Raw genomic sequence first — 20,974 nt, forward strand, 5'->3', positions numbered from 1 at the left:
AATGAGATATATTAACATAAACAGCCTCCCCAGCACAAGACGTACCGAGGAAGACTATACCAGTTTACAAAAAGTCAATAAGATACAATCATAATCAAATCATACAAGGCCCAAACACAACAATGGATTAGACCACCAGCTATGGTAGTTTGAAGTTAACGTGATACTCGTCGTCTTCAACCACCGAAATGAGAAAAGCTTGATCTTATCCAACAAAAGATGAGGTGTGCCTGTTGAGCCTTTGAACAAACAATGATTTCTCTCTGTCCATATCACCCAAACACAAGTAAGCCAAATAAGCTGCAAAAAGGACCGACGCGCTCGAGACCCACCTGCTGAGGCTGTAAACTGGACAAAATGATCACGCACAGTAGTGAAATCCACCGAAGAAATGCCAATCCACGCGCGAACTAAGTCCCAAAGAGATCAGCAATACCAAATGGCCTAAATAAATATCATTTTTTGAATCCAAGTCAAGAATTTTTCATTTATTATATATAATTACATCACATAATTAATTAATTTCTCTTTGTTTTCTTGCGTAAGATTACAAACACTTGCTCAACTTATACAATTTCCAAATTTGATATGCATTAACTTTGATATGATATCAAATTTTGCAAAAGCTTAATTTATAAAATTATATGATGTCATATCTTTATGTGTTGTTTATACTTTATACTAATTCATCATTCATTAATATTTTTTGTCTGTTGAAAATTTCCCCTATCAATAACAAAAGGCTAAAATATATATATATTTAATGAAGTTTAATAAAAAAAAATAAACTTTGATGATCATGAATATTTATATGTGAGATATTTGCAAAGATTAAGTAATCAATTGAGTGAGTTAAAAGGATACAAATAGCTAATTCATATATAAATGGCTTCTTGAAATTTCTAAGTGGTAAAAACTACCTAATTTAACAACCATGAAATTTGTACCTATAAAACCATAAGAAAATTATAGTAATTGCATGCAAAGGAAAAGAAGTATGACTCAAATGATCATGTTTCTTGCTTTGGTCATCTTTCTTTCTCTACCTTTTGTTCTAACCATTAGAAGTATGTCATTTTATTCACACCATATTAAAATTTCTACTTTATCTTATACAAAATATTATTATATCACCTTTTACTAACATTTCTTTTTTCTTATTTGACAATGCAGCTAGCATTCCTTGCGTTTCTGACATTGATTGTCCAGTGCCTCCAAACAGCATACCTCTACTTTTGAAATGTGTTGAAAATTATTGTTCTTTCTCGTTCGTGTAACAATTAAGTTTAAGAAAATAATCATGTTAACTATAAGCGTATAATTTTTTGTACTTCATAATGTTTGTACTTTTAAAATTTACTTCAAAATAATTCGATGTATGTTTCTCATTCCTTTCAATTTTATGACAAGCCCGAAAGTATTTTATGATAATATAGAAGTATTTTTACCTTTGTTTCACAAAGAAGGTATTTTTTTTTTTTATAAGTTAAGAGAAAAGTGGATATCAAAAGAACGTTAGGAATACCAATTAAGGCAGATCTAATGATTCTCATCGTCTACCATAGTTTCATAATAATATATGATAAAAAGAAAGAAAAAAGTACAAGAGAAATAATATTGGTCGACATAAAACCTGACCCAGCAAAGTGCAGATCACTACATAATTATAATCAGCTATATTTTTTTTTGGTCAGTGGATAGAAATTCTACCGTAAACGCGGATAAGTGGAGTGTTCGGGATTCGAACCCCTACTCCGACATTTATAACGGTATGTCCCTACCAACTGAGTTAAGTTCACGAAGACTAATAAGCTATACTTAATGAACAAACATAATATATGATTATGTGGATTATACCATAAGGTCTAACTCAACTAACAATATCGATATTGTTAGATTATAGGCAAAATTACATCAGGGGTCCTTTATCTTATTTATTCGTAACACTTTAGTCCTTTATCTTTTTTTTGTAACGTTTAAGTCCTTTATCTTTTGTACTACGCACATATAGGTCATTTTTTTATTTTATATTTAAAAAATGAGTTGGCAAGCCATCTAAGAAAATCTTATATTTTTTACTATTAAAAATTTAAATTCTAAAATTCATATGAACATTTATGTCATGTTCATCACCTCCTTCATAAAATTAAAATCAATTGAGAAACAAATTCTAGATTTTAACCCAAAAACTCAGTTTTTATGGGTGGTCTGAGCTCTTGTTGGTTCTGGCTATTACGTGAGCATAGTTTTTGTTGCAACATTCCTCATGATGCCTCTCTACATTTCATTTTTTTTAATAAAAAACGAAAAAAAAGGACCTATACGTGCGTAGTACAAAAGATAAAGGACTTAAACGTTACCAAAAAAAGGTAAAGGACCAAAGTGTTACAAATAAATAAGATAAAGGACTTTCAGTGTAATTTTGCCTAGATTATTATATATATATTTTTTTTTTTTTTGAATTTAAACAGTAAACTTTACGGTTGTGTGTGTAAATTTTAGTAGTGTTTTTCATTTTTATTTTTGGTTTTCTTCGAGAGAAAACAAAATTACAGTATGTAGATTAATTATTTATTACGTACGCTTCTTTAGTTTGAAAACAAATTACATACATTAGATGTTAAATTTAATGTATTTATCATAAGTAAGAATTAATACAACAATGATTCTGTAGTCAATAATTTTTTTTGTGTCAATAGTCTAGTGCCTAGTATTGTATTTTTTTAAGGTGAATAAATTGGAGTACTAGAGTTCGAATCTCAATTACTACATATTATATTCAATATCTCTATCAACTCTATTGTGTTCCTAGGATCTTATATTACATTCATTATCTAATCTTAATATATAATATGACAAATAAGATAAACAATTTTGTTTGTGTATATATCAAAATATTATACCATTACTAAGTAAATATAAAGCACTAGCCAGTATATCATTACAATTGTTATAATTATTCATGAAACATCTAAGTTTTCAATGTCTACCACTAGATTTGTTTAATCTTGAATGAGTTTTATGTCCAATTTGCTGCAAATATATTATTATATATAAATATATAAGACAATGTAAATAAGTCTTTTTCTATTCAAATTTGAAAAATGTAACAAATATGTATAGATTACACACAACACACTTATTATTATAAGTTCATATCATCAAATCAAAGTTAAATTTGTGTCTTCTTACCATACAATCTGATGACTCAAACTACATAAAGAACTTCAAACCACTACAAACAATGAAAAGACACAACATATATAGGTAGAAAATAAAATAACCAATAGACTATAGTCATACACATAAACTTCTATTAAAATACTCATATATAATTTTTTGGTCTTGGAATATAAAAAACCAATAGGTTACTTTAAGTTGTGTATATGGTAGCAATTAAGGTTTTAAATTGCGGTCAAGGATGCAGTTGTTGCGAATGCGGTCATTGCGGTTGCTGCAACGCGCAATGCGGTTGTTGCAGCGTCAAATCATTTTGAAATTTCACAAGTTATATTAAATGAAACTACTATGTAACTAAACTATTTATCCATCATTGCATAGTCTTAGTTTATTCCATAAACAATAATTTGAATGTATTTAAAATACACGCACTGTTGAGAGATTGTTAAAAGTAAGTTTTTTTCATTAATTTGACACAAATTAGGATTAAAGTTCATAAATTTTATTTTTTGGTGAGAAAATTTGAATGAATATCGCCGAAAACATCTGATGCAGCTTCCAATGTGGTTATGATGCAGTTACGATGCCGCCACACACGTGAATTAACATCACACCGCATTTTTTATCTCGATAGTTACAATCTCAAACACATTTTTTGCGTTTGTACATTATACTTCATCTCACAAAGGACTTGTAAGTTGGTAATGTCTTCCTCTATTGCTTTATTACCTTATACGCTCCCTAAAATAAATCTTATGATTAGAGCCATAAAGATTGAACCCCAAATATACATCAGTCAAACTCGAAGTTTCTAACAAATAAATAATCAATGAACACTTCTCTTTCTTTTAACACTTCTCATAACAAAATTGGTAAATCTGTCAAGTCACATAATTCCGACCCTTTTCCTATATTTTCCCCCGCATTATTACTCTTTAGGACCACATTTCTCAATTGGAATGCTAATATCAGAGCTTAATATCACAAGTAGTTTTTAACACTACTTGTAAAGTTATAATACATAACCATAGAAGGATCTACGCGGGAATAGTTTGAGGAAATCTAATGAAAATAATGAGTATGGAAATTTCATTTCTTGCAGAAGGAATCTGATCTGAGCATTGCAAACGACATAGACAATTTGTACCAATGAAGATTTCAACATGGATATATAATATGCATGCAGCGTGATTAACAAATATAAATTGGCTTAAACATAAACGAAATGGCAAAACTATCATAAACTCACACACACACACACAAAAGTGATGGAGCCGAGGTTCGAACCCCGATCTACACACACTTCTAATTAAACAGCCAATAAATCATTATTATGAACTTAATAGTTTCATTGGTAAGTTTAGTAAATTCATTTCTCATTTTCACTATCTGTTTGGCTTTCGCTAGTATTAATTCATTGGTTCCAAGGAAAAGCTCTGATAATCCATAGTTCAACAACGAGGCAAGTAAAATAATTATTTCGTACCCAGTTCAAATTCAGATAATACATTGCAGATGCAATCGTCTCCCGACATTAGGGGACCTTGAGAAGTTACATTGATAACAGAAAAAACAGTTAACAAAATCTTTCTTAGAAAAGGAACTTTAAGCAATAGTAAAGTAGAATAACCGAATGAATCATGATTAAACAATTAAATGAACGAATTGCATCGATCGATTTTCACGTGATAAAAGGCCAAAATTGACTTCCATTAACATAAAAAAGATCCAATCAATTCAGAGATAGAAAAACATAAATCCTAATTAAGCAAAACAAAATGTACAAACAAATAAATTAACCTCATAAATTTTAAATAGAAAAAAAAAATGCATGTTTCAGAATATTAAGCATATTCAGATCCAAAAATCGTTACATCAGATTCAAAATCGAGATCAAATCAAGCGCCAGCACCAGCGGCAGATCGATAACGGTAGAGTTTACCAAAAACATGAAGAGCGGTGACGAATCCAATGAAACAGAGACTCATTACGAGAACAACCGTTGGTGAAATCTTCAAGCCAGGTGCATCGTCGGTGTAGAATCGAAGCATGTTATTTCCGCCGCTGGATCCTCCTCCGGCAGAGCTTGAGCTGGTTGTGTTTCCACCTCCGAGACGACGACGACGCATTCCGGCTGTAGCGGCAGCGGAGCCGCGTGGTGCCATTACACCTGGTCGTGTCGTGGCGGCGGATGATGCCGATTGGGATGATTGAGAGGCGCTTCTCGCCATTGTATGAAGTTGCGATGGAAACGAGGGAAGAACAGCGTCGGGGAAAATATGTTAGAGAGAGATGTAGAAATGGTAACTTTGATATGAAAGGGGATTAATTAATAAAACAAATGATTAGATCAGAAAAAATAGGAGAAAATATTTATGTAACCTACAAAACTTCTAAATTCACACTTTCTTCTTAATTTTTTTTTATGCAACATACCAAAGTTTTAAATCGCAGTCCGCATCCGCAATTGCTGCGGTAGCCTTCGCAACCGCATCGCACCGCAATTGCGGTGTGATCTTAATTCACGTGTACAACTGCATCATAACCGCATCATAACCGCAATTGCTGCGGTGTTTTCGGCGATGTTCGTTCAAATTTTCTCACCAAAAAATAAAATTTATGAACTTCAAATCATAATTTGTGTCAAATCTAATGAAAAATCTTAATTTTAATGATTTCTCAACCGTGAATTTTAAGAACATTCAAATTAGTGTTTATGAAATAGACTAAGACTATACAATGATGGATAAATAGTGTAGTTACATAGTAGTTTTATTTAGCATGTGAAATTTCAAAATGATTTCACGCTGCAACAGCTGCATTGCGCGCTGCAGCATCTGCAATGAATGCTTTCGCATCATTCACGACCGCAACCGCATCCGCGACCGCAACCGCAATTTAAAACCTTACAACTTACTTTCTTCTTAATTAAAAAATGAAAAAAAATATATTGAAATTTGTGTTGTCACTATATTGGTAAGTATTTGGACGTGCACTTATAGGTAACACTTCAAAGAGGGATGATTTTAAGTATTTTTTGGAACAAGTGAAGAATAAGTTATCTACCTGAGGCCAAAAAATTATCTTTTGCAAGGAGAGTATTGATGATGTATTGCTACGTTATTTAATGTTAAAATACATACTAATTTTAGATGCCGAATAAATAATTAATCTACTTTTCATATATTGCATTTATTTATTAAAATAGTTTATGTAAACAAAACAAAAAAAATATCTTGTTATAATTATGTAGTGACATTGTTGTGTATGTGAGATATATATTCTATGTGAAAATTAATTAATGTAAGAATACTTGCATTATGTAATAGTTCACTTTTGACCTTGTCATAAAAATTGAAAGACAGAAGAAACATAAATAATGATAAATCAAATTTTGAAGTAAATTACAAAAGTACAAAGTATTATGACGTAAAAATAAAATTATATGTTCAGAGATAACATGATTAATTTTAAACTTAAAAGATCCAGACCTCACAAAAACCATCAACACACTTCATAAATATAGGTGGAATCACATCTGGACAATCATCGTCAACCTTGCATTCAAAGGGAGCTGCATTATCAAATAAGAAAAATAGAATATTGTTACTCAAAGTTGATATAATTATTGTGTACAAAATAAATTTGAAAACGGTGTAAAAAATGACTTACTTTTACCGGTTACAAGAAAAAGAGAAAGAAAGATGATCAAGGCATAAACAAACATAAGAAATTGAGTCATATTGAGTCATGTTTTTCCTACTTTACTATTAATTAATATAAATAATAGTTTCAAGCTTTGTTAACTTCAATTAAATAGATTCTAGCCCTTCAGAGTTGCAAGAAGTAATTATTAAAATTAGAATTAATATGTCGTTACACCCCTTAGCTCACTCAATTGATCACTTAACCTTAGTATAGATTTTTTCACATAAAAAATGTGTTGATCATGAAAGTTCATTATTTCATTTTGCTTTAATTAAACTTCATAATATATAATTTTTAGGGTTAAATAATCAAATTTTGATTTTCAAACCCTGTAAAAAAATTTCAGCAAGTTTTGGTTTCTTAAATGTTTTTCGTCACGATTTTTAGTTCCTCCTTTCAAATCAAACTCATGTGTATCTTTCAAAATTTTGAATTATTTTTCTCAATCATGTTTATTATATTATAGAAATATCTATTGCAAAAATTTATTTTTTTAACATCTCTTGCAAAAATTTATTTTTTTAACATCTCTTGCAAAAATTTATTTGTTTTAACAAATGATGAATTAAATATGAATTTTTAAGTTTTTGCCGCTTAAAAAGTCATATTTAATTTATATTTTGTTAAAAAATTATAAATTTTTGTTAGAGAGATTCTTACGGTATTATAAACATGAATATAAAACTAATTCAAAAATATAAAGAGTATACACGAGTTAAGTTAAAAACAGTGACATAAGTTATTTGGGGATTAAAATTTAGCGAAACATTTTATAAGGACTAAAACTGAAATTTAATATTTTATACCGATCAAAATTTATTTAACCCGATTTTTATTTATAATTTAGCCTTTCTTAATAGATTGGAATCAATCTCAAAAGAGAAACAAGTATAAAGTACTAAGATCCCTAACTTCTAGAAAAAGTTTGATTAGCCAAGTAAATTTGAAGTAATGATGTTAACCGAAGAAATTGATATACTGTACAAAGAATCAAATATTATGATGAATGAAATTAATAAAAATGTTGCAACCGAAATATTATTAATAGAAAATTCTAATAAAATGTAAATTATACATCATATAAAATTAAAAATAGACAAAAAGATGGAAGTAATATGTAACATCTCATATAGCTTTAAATAGTGTTGACTAATCCCAGAAATTAACATGAATCATTTCAAACTTTTCTTTTATGATAACAGAAATTTATATGATGCTTTTTAGATAGTTTTAGGTTAGTTTTTATTCATTTTAATAGTTTTTAGAAGCCAAAAGCATGGAAAAAACCTAAAGAATTAAGTTATTTGAGGAAAAAGCAACATTGCTACATTAGAAGAGATTACACAAAAAAGAGCAAAAATTGAAGAAAATCAACTCAAGAAGGGGCACTTCAAGAAGGAAGGAGAGCAATAAGCTTTTTAGGAAGGCAATCTCACACTATTAGGGGTACTTTTCTTAGCTTTTTAACGAGATTACTTCATATGCGTAATTTTCTAAATCTTTTGTTATAATTATGCTTATAGGTGTTAGGTTATGTCGAGTAGGTAAACTACTCTATTTGAAACGTGTAATTGGTTTGAAAAAGATAATATTACTTATAATTATATTTATTATTTTTAATTATCTTTTATTCGATTTCATGATATATTTATATATATCAAACTTTCTTGATCATTTGTTGGCTGAGAGCTAAAAAAAAAGGAAATTGAGTTTCAAAGTATTGGATATAAAAAAGAAGCAGCATATCAAAAAAGAAAGAAGTTGGGGGGTTCAAAGTTAAAGTCCTGCAGAAAAATTAACATAACATTATAATAAATTAATAATTTGCTTCTAAAAAAAAGTCATAGCATTATTTTATTTTATAATGAAGCTGATGATCGAACACAGAACCTATAACAAACTACTTAAATCTATTGGCTTATAGAAGCTGCATAATATTAGGGATCCAACAACAAGAAAATCTGATGGAGAGAAAAAAGGCTACGTTTCCCGCAACAGAGAAAAGAAGAAAAATAGCAACAAGTGGAGAGAGGAAAATTATGAATTTTTTTATATTGTTTATTTATTTTTTATTATGAGTAACTATTTTTCTCAAGTTAGGTTGATTAGATGATTTTTTTTTTTTTGGTGGTAAGGATTAGATTTTCTATATCTATTTGAATCATTGTAGATGATCATATTTATTACAAGTTAGTCTTAATATTTATTACTAATTTTCTCATTTCTATAACGTTCGTTATTTAAGTAACGGAAACATAAAAATGGAAACGCGTAGGATGCACAAAAAATAGATAGAGTGGCAAAAAAAACCTCAACAAAGTTTGGAAATTTTTTTTTCTATCCCAACAATTGTCCATCTACCCCAACATTATTTTTGAATGGACGAATTTCCCCCCTGAAGAAAAAAATTTGGTTACCGGAACACTTTGAAAAAAAGTGTTCTGATAAGTAATTTTTTTTTTTTTGTTACCGGAACACTTTGGAAAAAAGTGTTCAAGTATATGAAATTTTTCTAAATTTTTTTTTACTACAAACACTTTGGAAAAGTGTTCAGATATATAAAATTTTTCTAAATTTTTTTTATTACCCGAACACTTTAGAAAAAAGTGTTCAGGTATATAAAATGTTCAGGTATATAAAATTTTTATAATTTTTTATTTGTTACCTAAACACTTTGGGAAAAAGTGTACAGGTATGTAACATTTTTCCAAATTTTTTTTGGTTACCTAAACATTTTGAAAAAAAGTATCTAAAAAGATTCTAAGGTAATAAGAAGGATATTTAAGGTAACATTTACCAAGTACTCCTTCATAATAGGGTCTTTTTCGGCACACTAAAGTTACTAAGAAGATAAGAAGAACATTGTTTTGAGTGGTAACAGCAAAATTTGCAGCACTAAGATCGTAATTCTAATATGAAAATGGAAAGAAATAAAGACGAATCCAATGCCGACCCTTTTTGTTAACAGGAAAAGTTTACTTTGAAGGTGAATTGAAGATTCTTGCAGTTTGATAAAGAGGTGAATAATTAGTGGTTGGTTTTAAAGAAGTGTTTGCAAGAATCTCTTCTTGTGTTGAAAGGAAATTGTGAAAGAAATTATCTGATGTGAAATTGATGTTACCTATTGAAGTATTTGTATGTGATCCACAATCTATAAGGTAATTGTCTATAGGAACAAAGTTTGCAGAAAAACACATCAAAGGAAAAATTGGTGAAACACATATAAATATAAATAACCATTTCCTAAAATATCTCAACAAATATTTACGGGTGTGTTTGGTTTAGTGGTGGTTAGAATTGAGTTTGGTAGAATTGAGTTTGACAGAATTGATTTTGGTTAAAAGTGAGTTGAGTAAAATTGATTTATGTTTGGATAACTTTATGTAAAAGTGATTCTTATCAATTTATGTTGTTTGGATAATTTGGATTAAAATTACTTTTAGATGTGTAATGACCAAAATGGGTTTTAATTGTTATTAAGACTATATAATTCATTTATATTATAGATAATTATTTAAATTGAGTTAAAAGTGAGTTGAAGGTAAATTAATTTGGATCAAAATTATTTTTAGGTGTCTAATTACTAAAATGGGTTTATGATTATATTTATAATACAATAATAACTATAATTTTTACCGTAAAAAAAGTTATTGTTATAAAAAAAATTTGTCAAATAAATATATTAGCCTATAATCCTTATTTGTTACAGAAGATTAGGCCTATATCCTTTAACCATCCTTTAGTAAAAAAAAAAATCCTTTAACCCATTATTATTTGTCGTCGTCTTGAGAAAGCTATTCTCTCACTCACAGCAAATAAGAAACGTACTCCACTTAAATGGAAGAACAAGAAGCAAATCAAACATCTCCAATCCATTTTTTTTAGTTTTTAGTTTTAAGTTTAATTTAGTACATTTTGCTCTCTTTTCTCTATTTCATCTACAAGAGAGTTAGAGCTGGTTCTGTAAGAGCAGATCTGATGAAGAGCTTAAGGATAATTAGGTAACTATATCTGACACTAGAAATAAAAATCCTGGAATTGATTTTGATCTGACGCAGAAGCTCCAATTTGTAGCTTTAAGTGGACTCGCGTTTGAGGTTAGAATCATGATTGAGAGATTTGATTTTACAATCATCCAAACATCAAACAAAAGGGTTCGAATCTCGTTTCGGTTTGGGAACTCCCTTTTTTTACAAATTAAATCCAAGTTTGTTTGTGTTTGAATTTATGAAATTTGCAAAATCGGATATTAATGAAAACTACAAAGTTAGATTGGATTAAAGATGATTATACTAGATTCCTCCATAAATATTAGGTCCAGCTGACCAAATCATGAAAATTAAACATAAAAAAAGTAAAGTTCCGTCAAATGACCGACTAATTCAAGGGGTCCAATACCATCGTCTACTTATGGGGCTCCTGATTAAACTAGAGCAAAGTTATGTATGGATTAGTCCACGCAAATTGACACTAGGAAGAATCAAACCTGAAATCTCAAAAGGAGCATTCTCCAATGTCTCAAATCAACACCATTAGACAACCCATATAGTGTGTGCTGTCCGTAAATGTACGGTGTACCAATATCGATTACCAGATTACGTATCTTTTTTTCTAATGGCAAATTGTTAGTATGTTAATTGTTATGTTAATTTTTTACACCTTATTAGAATTTAAACTCTGAACCTCAAACTTCTTTAACCCTTAACTCAAACTATCTTTCACTTACATCCGGTAACTTCACCATTTTATCATCATTTGATGCACACATGTGAACACCTATATATTTGGCTAGTTGGTAATGTGACTTTGTTTTGTTTCTTATATGTGATTACAAAATACAAGTGCTAATTAATAATTTGGTATGTGATATTTATTTGTCAGGGCATCTGGGCACTTGTCGGAGCAGAAGGAATGGAAAAAAGTTGCTGCTAGGTATGGACTTTTGAAGGGTGAAAGCAACACTAGTGGAAAGGACTCAACTACGAAAATCATGTGATGCATATGGTGGAAAAAATAAGACTAATGAGTTCAATATGTGCGTAATAGTTTTGTGTTATAGACAAATTTGTTTTTTTATCTCTTGATCATTAAGGTCATCGTGTTTCATTTCATTTAATCATTTAGTAGCATAATAATTGGTTCAATAGTCACAATTTTGGGTTAATAGTTGTTTACTCTATAATATTAAGGAATTTTGATTTATCCTGTAAATTTTTTTTAAGATTATGATTGGACTAAATGAATGACATGGTGTGCCTAATAAGAAAAATTACAAAGTATATTCAAGATAGTAGTAAAGCAAAGCAACCCATTAACCATAACGAATCTCTAAACAAGTTAGAGGATGAATCCACCAAATATTCAAAGTATAATTAAAATTATTTTATTGAGTCTTTAACCACTACCAAACAAGAATTTTTACCTTATCAAACAACACATTGGCCGAGACCCCTTTATTGGAGAAAATCTTACTATTTTTTTCCTTCCAAATAATCCAACAACAAGTCAACCAAACAGCTTAAGTACTTTGACGAACTTATTTTCTAAACAAAATTGCATAGCATGATCATGAACTACTTTTGTTTCATCTTTTTGTATTTTTTTTTTTCTATTTGTTGTTATTGTGTATTGATTGTGTCTATTTGTTTGTATCAGCTTGGGCTTCCTGTAGTTCATGTGTTCGTGGCCTTGTTATTGGCTTGTAATAATTTGAGATTTACTTTTCGCGCCCCCAGAAATCCTCACGCATCCCCTAAAATTATAAAACTAACCCCTTCGCTTTTTAAGATGCGAATGTAGTTCATACTATAAGTGGTCAGTGACAATATTTTTTATTCAAACCCAACGTCAGCGCCTATCCTGAATGAAAAAAATTATGAAAAAAAAAAAATTTGCATTCTAGAATGCGAACTTAGCTCCAGTAAATCAATACCTCCTCTCGTCGTCTACTTTTCCGGTAAATCAGTAATGTCGTCATCGGTATAATCTAACAAGGTATAAGGCAATTCAAAGGGGTCATAACCCATAAGCATACAAATCCAACTCTTTAATAAGGTCATATCCATTAAAAGCTTGAACCTTTTCCCTGTTTGTTATTTTATTTTATTTTTTTTTGAATTGGAAGTTTGTTATGATTCAAAATAGCATATGAAGAAAATCCCGAAAAAAAAATTAGCATATGAAGAAATACACTTGGCATAATGTAATTGGTTGAGGTAATGGACATGTGGCTAGTGATCCTTAAATCAAGAAATTTTGGATTGTGTATAAATAGTGAAATGAGGTTCAATAGTGGGTATGAAGAAAATTGATTAAGTCTTTCCTCCGTCCGCTTGGTACTCTCTTGTAGAGTAATAGTTAATTCTTAGAATTAATTTTCTTCTATCTTTTCCTTAATGTTGTTTTTGTGCTAAGAACACCATTTTTACTTGGGTTCTCATCAATCAATTTTACTTTTAATTCAATAAACAATTTGAAATTAATTAATATTTCATACTTTCAATTTTGGAACCCTTACACCGTTCTTGTTGGCAAGGTGGTAGCCAACGAGAATCTCTTCAGTGTGGAGGAACCCAACACCAAGTGTACGCATATACATTGCAGTTAAAAGGGAAAATAAATTGAAAGAGAATTTGGGATAGTTGAATAGAGGGTTAGGGTTGCAGGAGAATGAGTTTAAACATGGAGAATTCACCGGAAAGAAAATTGTGTTACGTGTAGTTTTGTAAAGCACATTAACTAAAAATAATTAAGGGTACCTTTGCTATTTTGAACTAACTGAACACCTTCCTGCCCCTTCGCCCAAGGAATGCTTACCGCAGCCCATATCCGCTAACTGCTCGGATACTAAGTTTAAAAAAAATAAATTGAATGAGAATAGTTTTTTTTTCACCACCAGTTTAATCTGTGATCAGTTCTTGCATCAAGTAGTTCCAGCCCCCTCCCGATCGCAGTTGCGGGATTGAACCGTGGTCTTTCCTACCAAGTCAGCGTCAATCACCACTAAACCAACTAACGATTGGTGAATGAGAATAGTTTTATTCGACCACTATTATATCCAAATAATGTAGCTGAATATATAACTACTTCAAATCATGATAGATGAAAAATAAATTAAGTATTTAGATTTAATAATTTAGATTAAATTCTTGTTGCTGGCAACGGTCCAATGTTTTGGCTGGTTCATCCGTAAAATTAGTAAAAATCATAGATTAAACAATTGCTTTATCTAAATATTCATTCATTTGAGTCGTAATTTTGACAGAAATAAAGAAAACATAGTTAAAATATAGAATTTAATTTATATGCACCGTCAGTGTAAAGTTACTTTATACATGCATTCAATAATATACTGACACATCATATATGATATTTAAAAACACACGATGTGTCACATTCATTAAATGATGTGGCAACGCATCATTGAATGTATGTGTAAAGAATCTTTACACTGACGATGCATAACATTTAAACTCTAAAATATATATGCTATCGGTCATTGATCGATCGGGGTTCAACCAGGTCAGACCGTATTTAATTTAAATATATTTTTTTTGCATATATACACAAATAATACATAAAAAATAACCTTTTTTACCGTAATAGGATTATACTGACTTTATATGTCGAACCGGCCGGTCTGATTCGATTTTGGTTACCTTGAGATAAAGTAAATATTATATTGAAAATTGGATTTTTTTTTATTTAATAGAACGAATTAGATAGACACACGTTAAACACTTTTATGTAAGATATATGTATAATTTAGATTAGAAAAATCACGTGTTGGGTTTGACTTTGTAGCTGGCCTCCCAAGATATTGATTTCCTGTCATATATTCATGAAATTGGTTTTGATGAAATAACTTTTGAGAAAAAATTAACTCTTTATGACATTACAACAAGGTTACATATATGTATTTGCTGACATAAATTTTGTGCTATTAATTTTTTAGATGCTACCATATGAAGAGTTTGGGGAGAAGACTTTTGAGGGGAAAAAATTACTACAATATACTCTCTCCGTCCCAAAATATAAGGGAAAATTGGTCAAACAAAGTTGATGTATCTAGTCCAAATTCTTAACCAAATACATTAACTTTTTTTGACCAATTTTCCCTTATATTTTGGGACGGAGGGAGTATTAAGATTGTTGATGACTGTGGGAACATACGGAATTGTATTTTCATATATATGGTTCTTTTCAATACAAGCATTTTAAGATTGGTGGCGAATGAAAAAGAATGGTGGCGGCGCGGAGAATTGTTGTCGGTGACATGATTAAACTTCATTGTGATGTGCTTGAAGGAATGATCATCGATCTTTATATCATACTTGATTGTTGATTTTTGAAAGCAATCTTTCACTTTTTAATCGAACATTGTGTTTCATTTTATTTGTCGGATGTAATTTTGACGATTTTGCTACCAATTCACGTTGTGCTTGGAAGGGAATATTGTTTTAAATGTTGCATCAAGTGGTGTTGTAGCACTCCTATTACCTAGTGGAAGAACTGCACATTCCAGATTTTGCATTCCCATAAATGTGGATGAATAATCTACTTGCTCTATTCACCCTAAGGGAATCTCAACGGTGAACAACGATGCCGAAAAGAGAATCTCACAACAAGAAAGTTTGAAGGTGGAAGTGAGATTCACGGAAGAACAAGAGATGCAATGAGAAAATGAGAGAGGAAGAAGAAGCGATAAAATGGGCAAAAAAAAATAAAAATAAATAGAATGTCACTCACTTAATCCATATATATTTTAATCATATATCCAATGGTTAAAATTCATTTTCATATTCTCATATAACTATATCATTCTCATAACTATATATATATATATATATATATATATATATATATATATATATATATATATATATATATATATATATATATATATATATATATATATATATATATATATATATATATATATATATCATCTGTCAAATTGTTCCAGAACACTTTCATTTGAGACAGATTTTCTTTACCTAATTTTTGTTTTTGTTAAGTTTGGTTTGTGGGTTTAGTTTTTCCCTTCACCATTTTATTTTTCTTTTTTATTATTAATTAATAATATTTTTGGATTTATTGCTAAATTAACACTTCCAACTTTGCTAAAAAAATGTACATAGTACAAATAATTTTTAGTATTTGATATTTGAATTATATATAACAGAATATCTATATTTAGTGTTTGATATGACCGGAATATGATTACCTTAAAATTTCAAAAATAAAATGTAATCTACCTAGGATATCTTTAATTTACAAAAATAAAATGTAATCCACTCTGTTAAAGCTCAAAAAATAACCGCATGGGCCAATTAAGGGTGGTTTCATTAAGTATCCTTAATCAACACGATTTAGTGATAATGAAAGATCTTGTCTTGACACAAATCTAATATAAGGTCTCAACCCATGAGAATCAATTTCATCCATAATTATGCTTCCTAAAACTAGTATTGATATCAAAAAAGATAATGACCATAGGCACCTCATGATATTTTGTCCAAACTCAACTTTGATAAAGCAACTGTTTGTAAACTGTGATGCCCCAATCGCAGGTCAGTGATCATGGGATACCCTTTGTCTCCTCTCATGGACCCACCACCTTTTGTTTTGTTTTGGAACTAAGCAAACCATAGGGCAATCTTTTTATGGAATACAATGATATGATACAATCCTTAATATTTGACTAATTAATTAATCAGCCAGCCAATTATATATCGAAAGGTCATATTGCATGCACATAGCACATTTAATATGAAAAGGATACATGTCAATCAAGTAAAGTATGACTTTATCACAATGTTTTTTTAATGAATCACATATTGAATCAGCAAGACTTTTGAGTTTTGAATTATGAAAATGATACATATCGGAGTAATTAGATATTGTGAGGATCAACTTAAAATCAGATTGTTTGTTCAAAAAAACTTAAAATCAGATTCAACCGGTGCAAGATTGTAGAAGCAAGAGAGGTGTACCGGTACGTGCATGCATTCATGAACCGTTGAATGAGGAATTCGAGAGCATTTTGAACCGGTGCATGTGCATGTCCAGAATGCACCGGTGCATGTTGTGAAAGATCACTACAATATTTTTGCACTATGGCAACAGTTGGAAAGTGTTGCCTATGTTGATAAAACTGTTGCCTTAACCTTCGGTAATGGTTTTTAAAGCACTGCAGTCTAAGGCGTTGCCTTTGCTTTTGACAACGGTTTTATTGCCTATAGGTCTAGAACTGAAACCCGAGGGCTCTTTGACCCAATGCATGCTGATCGTGAACCGATGCATGCGCTCCACATATCAAGTATTATTTGTGTGATTTACTAACTAATTCATGATATTAGGTAACTCTTGGTCAGAATTATTTTGCACCCAATATTTTTGGATTCAATTTTAGGAGACACACAATTTTAGCGGAGAATAATAAATTTTGCTAAATGCATTCTTCATTCAAATATTTTTATAAAAAAAAATGAAATTTTGGTCTTTCTATTTTAAAAATCGAATTTTAGTTCCTTTATTCAATATTTTTCTGAATTTTGATCTCTCTTCTTATTTTTTAGTCATTTTTATGATGTGGTCTATTCATTTATAATGTGTCAATATTTATTAAGCCACGCTGAATATCCATATCAACAAATTTATGTTTAATTAGCATTGTCACGTCATAAATATATAAATATGTCACATCATCAAAAAAAAAAATGACCCAAAAATGATATGTGGGGCCAAAACTCCAAAACAAAAAAAATAATTAAGCGACCAAAAAATTAAATTTTAAAATAGGAGAACTAAAACCTTATTTTTTTTAAAAAAAACTATAATACAGTTTTGTACTGAAACAATATCCCCAAGTTAATTAGGAAAAGTCACTAAAGGGTTGTCAATCCCCGGCCCATACATATCGTTTACGTCCTCCTTCTCACATGCATTGCCAATGTTTCAAGGCGGATCTCAAGAGTACGATGGAAGACGACAATAGTCAATAGGAGGCCTTGACAATAGTGCATCTACAAACACTTCAACACTCAATTTAGTAAGTTGTAGGCTAGTGAGAAAAAATGCCCCTTATAATTTAATGGAGCCACATAGGTAATTTGGTTCTTTAGAATGTTACGAGATGTGTGAATCTTATTGTGATGTGCGGCTCATTGTCTAATTGATATCATGGTTTCAAATAGAGCTTATGGGAGCTTCAATGCTCGGAGGTTGGAATGAGCAAGGCGGGGAAGTCTAGTTTGGATTGGCCTTGACCCACTCTTTAGCCTCAATTGAGGACTACTAAAACCAGACTGATGGTAGCTTATAAACACGAAAGTTACTTCTGGCGTCCCCCGGCAGTCATGGTCACCCCCTGAAAACCACATTTTACCCCTCTCGCTACTTAGGAATTGAGTGTGTAAATAGCAAAAATGGGGAGAGGGGGGGGGGGGGGGGGGGGGGGGGGGGGGGGGGGAGAGTTCGCTTTCTAGAATGCAAACTACACCTGAGTTCGCTTTCTAGAATGTGAACTCATTTTTTCATGATTTTTTTTCATTCTAGGGGGTGGATTTGAGCTAAAAAATTGACACTCGCTACTTAGAGTGCGAAAAAGTGCTCGCATCCTAGAAAGCGATAGAGTTAGTTTGATAATTTCATGGGATGACCGAGTATATTCAGGGGGTGCGAAAAGTTCAAATCTATAAACACACTCATTAAATTCAATGAGATACATTTTAACTAAAGATCCAAAATGGGAAATACCTCAAATCAAATGATTAATTATTTCATAAGAATTATGATCAATTTTATCACTTAATTAATCATGAAGTTGCATAAGTGAATTTAAACACAATATTTTCACTTAATGTATTAGGGATATATGTCTTCTTTTTTTTTTGACAGTAGGGATATATGTCTTCTTAGTTGTTCACCATCTAACTTATCTTACATGTAAATAAATAAAACTATATCAATATACAAATGCATGCCAACAATGTGGTAATTAAGGAGACAAAGACATATGATAGTCACAAACAAAAAAAGACAAAGACGTATGATTAGGGGTACGATGAATGCGGGCGATTAATAAGACTAAAGTAAACAGAAAAAAGCTGCACATAATTAGTACAACCAAGCAAAGACAAAATCAACACAGCAAAGTACGTATTGATTAAAGTAGAAAAAGAAAGATAAAGGAAAGTTGAGTTGTGTCTGCCTAGCTAGCAAGCAATGCCAAGGATGAAGGAAAGTGACCAGAAGGGAAGGAGTCATTGTGGTGGAGGTGGTGTCCTAGCTAGCTCTTTTTTTGCACTCATAATCATGACAACTAATTACTGACTCAGTGTCCTTTCATCCAACATCGCTTTTATTTTTATCCTCCACCCATTATCTTCTTCGATTGATAACAGAAATTTATATGATGTTTTTACGTAGTATTTAGGTTAGTTTTTAATTCTTTTTAGTTGGATTAAAGACCAAATGCAAGCAAATACCTAAGTTATGAAGTTACTTGATCAAGATGCTTGTTCCAAAAAAAACTTGACCAAGAAGCAAAAGTTGAAGAAAATACATCAAAAGTAGCAAACACCCAAGAAAATAGTTAAATATACCACGTCATACCTTTAATTTCATAACTAGAGCTACGAGTATCAGATTGAGGCATGTGACCATGCGTTGGAAAGCTAAGAAAAAAAATCTACAACTTTATTTTGAAGCCAAGAGCCAGTTATGAAGACATCGTGTCACGATGGATTACATCGTGTCACGATGAGAAGGAAACTTAGTGATGACAGTCAATTAGATGATATTTTTAGTAGTAAATTAGTATAGTTTTAATAGCAATTGAAGTCCATAAGCAAGCAAATACCTGAAAAAGTAGAGTTACTTGGCCCGGAAGCAAGAAAAGTGGAAAAGGCATAAAAAAGGTACAAAAACGTAATAAACAGCGCAACCCATCGTACCCACGATCAGATCCGGCATGGCGCGATGAGAAGGCGGTTAATTTGAAAAAAATCTGAATAAATTTTTTTCCATCGTGGCACGATGAAGATTTGAAAAGCACCCAGAGAATCTGAGGAAATCTTCCATCGCACCACGATATGATTCATCGTGGCCACGATGAGGCGAAAATACACACCATCGTGGCCACGATGGGTGCGATGGATGCGCAGAAAAAGCTCAAACCCAGCTGAAAAATTATAAATAGAGTCTTCCTCCTCAACTATTATTCATTCAGAAATATTGAGAACAATTCAATATTCACAAGAGAGTTATGCGAACTCTAAGGAGGAGGCAAGGAGGCTCAGATGCTCCAAGGGCAGAAGGGTAATCTTTATGCTTTCTTTTCCTTATTGTTTTGTTATGGTGTTTAGTAGCTAAACCCCATCAGGGTTAGGTCAAGTAGATGAACTCCCCTAGGAATGCTTGAGAACATGTAATCTGGTTATTTTCCAAGTCTATATACAAATTGCTATTCATTTATTATCTGTTAGTATTTGTATTTATCGTTTTATACACTAGCATATATGAACGTATGCATATTCTGTTAGTAACTAGGGTCAAAGTGGATATCGTGACACATCTAAGACTTCGGAAACAAAGGGATATTATAACATACTTTTATGAGACCATTAAATTCAGCATCTGCGGTTAGGTTTGAGATTAAAAATTACACATAACTAAATTATGTACTGATATTAGGGAACCAGTTATGCTAGAGAACTTGTTAATTAGGAACCTCGAAAGGTAGGGATACCTATTGCAGGCTGAACCCGTTAAGGGTAAGGACAAGAAATAATGAAGGCTAAACCTAGTTTAATTGATTCACCCTAAGCAAATTACAATAGAAGTAAGTATAGCTAAACTAAGGTTACTTTAATAGAAATTAATCTCCAGATAATACTTCCATAGTAAGCAGATATACCGCCAGTTACCAAGCAGGAATATGGGAGGAATTCGAAAGTACTTCACCACTTGTCTCATCTGAAACTCAACTCTTATTTGCTATTTATTGTTATTTGTCAAAAACCCTATTCAATCAAACAAAGCGAATGCAAAACCCCTTTTACTCTTTAAAGCATAAATTCCT

At 31.0% G+C, this 20,974-nt stretch overlaps 1 protein-coding gene and 1 long non-coding RNA gene across 2 annotated transcripts; one reads left to right on the forward strand and one right to left on the reverse strand.

Annotated features, from left to right (window-relative positions):
* Positions 1–901: 901 nt before the first annotated feature.
* LOC123919985 lies at positions 902–1,398 on the forward strand. The gene is made up of 2 exons (XR_006813374.1): positions 902–1,067; positions 1,174–1,398. It is a non-coding gene; the product is annotated as an uncharacterized LOC123919985 (long non-coding RNA).
* A 3,518-nt stretch (positions 1,399–4,916) lies between these two features.
* LOC123919986 (protein transport protein Sec61 subunit beta-like) lies at positions 4,917–6,413 on the reverse strand. Its single transcript, XM_045972049.1, has one exon. The coding sequence runs from the start codon at positions 5,409–5,411 to the stop codon at positions 5,079–5,081; it is 333 nt and encodes a 110-aa protein (XP_045828005.1). The 5' UTR covers positions 5,412–6,413; the 3' UTR covers positions 4,917–5,078.
* Positions 6,414–20,974: the final 14,561 nt, after the last annotated feature.

The sequence above is a fragment of the Trifolium pratense genome, linkage group LG4, assembly GCF_020283565.1.
Source record: "Trifolium pratense cultivar HEN17-A07 linkage group LG4, ARS_RC_1.1, whole genome shotgun sequence".
Classification (NCBI taxonomy): Eukaryota; Viridiplantae; Streptophyta; class Magnoliopsida; order Fabales; family Fabaceae; genus Trifolium; species Trifolium pratense.

What these genes read in the sequence shown, in the direction of transcription:
- LOC123919986 (XM_045972049.1), bottom strand. Translation starts at nt 5,411, where the DNA reads ATGGCGAGAAGCGCCTCTCAATCATCCCAATCGGCATCATCCGCCGCC.